At 33.8% G+C, this 5914-nt stretch overlaps 1 protein-coding gene across 5 annotated transcripts in view; it reads left to right on the top strand.

Annotated features, from left to right (window-relative positions):
- Csmd3 (CUB and Sushi multiple domains 3) overlaps positions 1-3410 on the top strand; it is a 1165720-nt gene extending 1162310 nt beyond the window's left edge. For 3 of the 5 annotated variants that reach the window (XM_029547951.1, XM_029547949.1, XM_029547952.1), the window contains one exon: positions 1455-3365. In XM_029547951.1, the coding sequence (XP_029403811.1) occupies positions 1455-1614 (160 nt within the window). In that variant the 3' untranslated portion in view covers positions 1615-3365. Of the gene's footprint in view, positions 1-1454 lie in introns of all 5 variants that reach the window. The other 2 variants (XM_021216672.2, XM_029547950.1) reach the window with 2 other exon arrangements.
- The last annotated feature ends 2504 nt before the right edge of the window (positions 3411-5914 follow it).

Here is a 5914-nt window from a genome sequence, read left to right as displayed (position 1 = left end):
GACCCACATGGAAACTAAGTTGCACATCATAGCTTGTGGGTCATGACCCCTTAGGGGGTTATATATCTAATATCTTGTATATCAGATATTTATAATATATTCATAATAGTAGAAAATTTACAGTTATGAAGCCACAAAAAAAGGGATTTGTGGTTGGGGATCACAATAGAAAAAAACTATATTAAAGTGCCATACCATTAAGAAGGTAGAGAATTACTGTTATAAACTCATTTTAACACAGACATAAATACACACGTATATGTGCATGCACACACACAAATACTCACACTTAAAAAGATTGGGACCTTTTAATATCCTATACATTTGTTCAGGGATGACACCTGGGATTGGAAAACGAATCAGAGGACTTGTTCATAATGAAAATTTATGCCCTTTTTTTTTTTTTTTAACATCCATTAATTGCTTATAGTTTTTACCAGGGGGTAAGGTCTTGTGAAATTTCCTGTATCAGCATTAGCATGTCAACTCATTATTTGCTCTTGTTTTTGTCAAGCTTAGAGTTGAGATTTCATGAAAATTGTATTTCCTGTTATGTCTAGAAGACACTAATATTAGGTACCCTGATCTTCTGGTCTCAAAATTTTTCTACTTCATCTCCATTATTTTCCCTGAGACGTAGTAGTAGGAAGTATAGTGTAGACTTACCAACTGGGTGGGGCACCTCAGTGTCTCCTATTTTCTGAATTTTGAGCACATGTCGAACTTTATAGAACCTATTTACCAATAAAAATTTTCCTCTTATTGATAAGGGAAATGTCCTTTATTCTGGACTTGAAGCTTTTATAAAATACATAGTTTAAATATAATGTCTTTTGTAGGTTTTCTCTTTTTTTGAAATTTATTGTTTTATCTTTTATGACAGTCCAGACTTTATTCCCCCTCAGTCCACTCTCCAACTGTTCCATGTCCCATACTTCCTCCCTACCTCCAACAGGATGTCCCCAACCCCCAACTCCCACCCCACCAGACCTCCAAATTTCCTGGGATCTCAAGTCTCTTGAAGGTTAGGTGCATCTGTTTACCCATAATATTTTTTCTCTATCTCTTCAATTGACAAGAATAATGACTTTATATACTTTGAAAATTTAGCATGTATTCAATGTTGAGAATGATGCTGGGAACATAAACGTATACATAATAAGTAATAAGTGAATTTATGGTAATGAAAAGATACACATCCTACTTTATGTTGTGTATAACCAGTAACTTTTATTTCTCTAGAAAATTTGAAAGACTCGATATTATTAATTTATGTTAATATGATTCTTATATGTGATATTTATAAATATTTACTAGGCTTATAATTTCTTATTTAACACTTTTAAGTGACATTATTCCCTACTAGTCCTAATGAAAGCATATTATTTGAACACTAGTCTGCTGTTTCTAGAAGTGCCCTAACATGAATCTATCATTGTCTTTTGTTCTAACAGGACTGCACCCAAAACACAGTACACAGGATGTTCTGTACATGAAAATAACAATGGCCAAGCAGCCTTTGAAAACCCCATGTATGACACCAATGCCAAGTCTGTGGAGGGGAAGGCAGTTCGATTCGACCCCAACTTGAACACAGTCTGCACAATGGTATAACACGGCAACACGTTGCCTTCTTCAGAATCCTGGAAATCGACACACTGAACAGTGCACTTTTAGTTCACTGCTAAACAAAGCACACTTTTCAGGACTTGCTGGGTCACCTTTTCCTGAGGAATGATAGCGAAGAGTGTTTTTTTCATAAACTGGATCAAACTCTGTCTTCATGTTTACCATGGAGAGTTTTACAGAAATCGGGCTGCACTCTGGGAGTGCTTACTCACAGTTTATTTGCTTTTTTTAAAAAGGAGATTATTCTAAAACATAAACTTATTTGCATATATTGGAGGAGCATCCACTATCAGTATTTCTGTGCTTTATAAACTATATTAGAGGGACTGGGTTTAAAAAAAATGATATAGGGTAGAAAATAAGAGCTATACTTACCAGAGTCAATAGATCACTGGCTTCTCTTTGCTGTCATAAGCTACATTGCACCCACATGTCTGGAGTTCACACCACAAATCTGCAGTTCATTCTGTTTATCCCAGGCATTAAATTTCTAATTTCTCTAGATATTTAAGAATGGCACACACTTTAAATATTTATGAGTGAATTGATGCCACAGAAGTAATAAGATTGCCCACCTCAATCTGGCATTCTGTGTTAATAATACAGATACTATTTTTATAGAATCATTTTCAAGTTTCTTCAGATGGGAAGGTGATTCTGTGACCTTTCTTATTTCCCTATTATCAAGGAAACAGTTTTATCTATTGAGCTATGAAAAACTCTTTAGATGTTTGCCTCAATATTCTTTGTCATCTACAAAGTATTTTGCCTCACAAAAGTTATTTGTAAAGATGCTTATTTTACAGTAATCTGACACAGCAGCTTGTTACCAACATTTTTAACCAAACACTACAAAGGTTTTGAAAGTCCTAGTACAAAAAGTCAAATATGTCTGCATTTAATTTATGTCTGCATATCCTTCTAGATGAATCTTTGATTTTACTACATTTGATATTTTTTAGTTTCCTTGAATAAAGAGGTACAATATACTCTGATCTACCCCTTAATATTGAATAAAATAATCTAGAAGTTCTTTCACATCACCAATATAAAATTGTTTCCCAAATATATGTGTTTATCAAATTTTGACAGGTTTTTTTTCTGTCTATACCCTATTTTTAAGAAGTAGGTATCAGGTACAGCCAGTGTTTTCATTGTCTGATTAAAACAGTTTATATGTTGTTGTTAGCTCATTTAAAGCTACATCATGCTGTAGTGTTGGAATTTTTAGTTAATAGGGCATTGTCTTCCTTGTATATGTTTGTCATATTTCATTTCACCAAATAAACACATACTCATTGTGAACTCTCTGTTGTTGTCCATTTCAAATCTGGATTGTTCTGTGAAGGGTCTCATTTTTGTATCATGAGACAAGAGTGCCTATGAGAAACCATTGCATCTGGGAGCACTGCTTGGAGCTATCTCTACATTTAGTGAATTTCTTGTAAAACACTTTGAGATACATTGTTTTGGAAATTCATACAATTTTCTCAACATTGTATTCTACTGACAGGATGCAGTTTTAAATTTTATGCCATCTGTTATTTATTCTTGTTTATTCAAATGACTGCAATAACAATGTTTCATTCACTAATGTTAAGGTTAATATGTTTAAGATCTTGTTTAAATGATGTTTCTTCTGCAACTGGCTACTCCTCTTATATTAATGCATACACTTTTGTAAAGAAGTATATTTTTATGATAAAAAAACTTTGTAAAAGTATGATGTAAATTTTCAGTGCAATGTAAACAAATAAAAAAGGATAATTGCTTTTGTAAAACGTGTTTTATTTTCAAATTCACCTATAGCTCTTCTGTTTGTAAAAGCAAGGCTCAGGCCCATTTTCACTTGATGCTTTTAAAAATGTGTACCAATTACATGTCACATTGCAACAAGTAATAAAATGTAGTTTCTCCCTCTCTATTCCACTTACAAATGTGATAGTCTTTAATAGGCTTTAAAAGCATTGTTGCCCTTTTTATATGAAAAAGAAAATTAAATATATTTCTCATCCAGAGTCCCTTGATACAGAAGAGTATGTAGTGACTGTAGAAATGACTAAATGGTAAGATTTATTTTACTATGTGGTACATTCTAAAGTGAGGGTCTAGAAAAGAACATGATAGAGAGTAAAAGGTCAGTAATTGTGTGTTAATTTTTTTTTTTAGGAAAATCACGGCATACTGTCAAAGTATTAACCTATGAATATTTATTAATTTAAAATAAAGTCAGTTTAAATGATGTTAAAAAGCAATAGCTCATGACAGTGGATACAGGCTCATGCTGCCAAGCCTTCTATTAGTTTGGTCTTTAGAACACACATAGGGGAAGAAGAGAATCAACTACCATCTCCACATGTTTGCCGTTGCATCACATCACACACAGAGACACACACAGAGACACACAGACAGATAAACACGCACATACACGAAACAAGTTTGGGCTAAAAGAAGATTTATTTCTTTTGTTTTTAGTATGACTAGAGGTAAGGGAATATTGATCAAAGAATACATATTGTAATACATATTGTAAAATTTGAGAACTACCTCTCTGACATCGCTTTCATGAGTTTAGTATTCTGAAGAGAAGATTTAGAGGCTGTTGGGAAATACAAGGGACCACTAAACATTAGTTTACTTCCTTCAGAATACAAACAAAGGAAGTGGTGAACCCAGACCAGATACATTCCCAACTTTAATAAGTCCCTCTGTGTCGTAAGTTTATTAGTATTGTAAGAAGCAGTACATCTCCTACATTCAAATTGTACTGCAAAGTATAAAACAAGAAACTCTTGTTTCAACTTTTATATGACTGAAACTGACTAGTAACTATTAGCATAGCTATGAAAATAGAGTTGGTCTTATTACTATTATCTTTTTCTAGACTCCCTATGCCCCACCCCCTCTGATACACAGAGAGTAATGTANTAGATAGGTAGTAGATGGACTACTCTCAAGGTAAGAANGAAAATTAGACCAAGAAACAATTTGTATCTCCAGTAGTCTTTATGCTAACTTTAAGGTCTCTGCAACAGATATATTCCCATGAAGANCATTACACTGCCAGGTTGTTATTATTCAAAAAACAAATCAACCAACCAAAAAGGATAGTAGTGCCCGAGAGGGATCAAATCTGGTTATATAGATCACCTAAAAAAAGAGTATTAGTNGAATTTCATGAAGATGTCCATGATTTTGAACTTTGATAATGTGTAATACAAGAGTCTATAGAGTGGCTACAGGAATACTAGCCATGCCGTCTGCTCCACCATTAGTTTAATAAGGTAAACTGTTTTGTTTTGATAAATATCCCATGAGTTCAGGGATTAAGCCCAAGCCTTTATTAAGTTTTTAGAAACTGTCTGTACTTCAGTAACATATGGATTAAAATGCCCATCAGATTTTGGTAACCTTAAAGCAGGAGTCTTTAATAGAGGTCGTTTTATTGAGTAAACTTTTCCAAATCTTTAATAACTTCTTGCTAATTATTTTATCATGTTCACTCTCAATTATTCCATCTGTTTCTTAGATCCACTTCTATTTCTCCACTTCAACACAACCTGGGTTCCGTTGTTCTTCACATTCTTTTCCCTTCTATTGGGTTTCTGTGTCCAGCCTCAATATGAGTGAGGCCTTTTGCCTTTTCTTACTATTTATTGGTTTGTCCTGTTTGGCTGTTATAGCTAAAAGAAAACAGAATGATATTGAATCCAGAAGAGACAGAAGGTGGTAGGGAGCTGTGAGGGAGTGCAGTGAGGGAAACTATGGCCAGGTAAATTGTATGACAGAATCTATTTTCAGTCAAAATAAAATTGTAAAAAACAAGTACCAAAAATTTTAAAAAATTAAAAGAGTAAAAAGTTTTAGAAAATGAAACATAAAACAGAACACAACAAAACCCATTGATTTCTTTTGTTCTTGTTATATTCCTGGAGGTGGGCCATCCACTGGTGTATGTTCAACCAACCAGAAGTGATTTAATACAAACTGACTCTTGCTCCCATGAAACTATAAATTGTCCATATCTTTTCAATTATTTGGCAGACTTAAGAACCTTTTCATACTCCCTACTAAAACGTTGACTAGGTTAATATTACACAGGTCTTGTGCAAGCAATAAGAGCTGCTGTGAATCATGAATATAACAGTTTTGTCACATGGAGAAGAGACTGCTCTTCTCTGGTATTCTCTAATCTTAGACTCTTAAAATCTCCCCTCCACATTTTGCAATGATTTCTGAGCCTTGGGAATGGCATAGGATAGGATAGGATAGGATAGGATAGGAT

Source organism: Mus pahari, chromosome 17, assembly GCF_900095145.1.
Source record: "Mus pahari chromosome 17, PAHARI_EIJ_v1.1, whole genome shotgun sequence".
In the NCBI taxonomy this organism is placed as follows: domain Eukaryota; kingdom Metazoa; phylum Chordata; class Mammalia; order Rodentia; family Muridae; genus Mus; species Mus pahari.
Note: the sequence above shows the minus strand (reverse complement) of the source record. Positions and strands in the feature narration are given on the sequence as shown.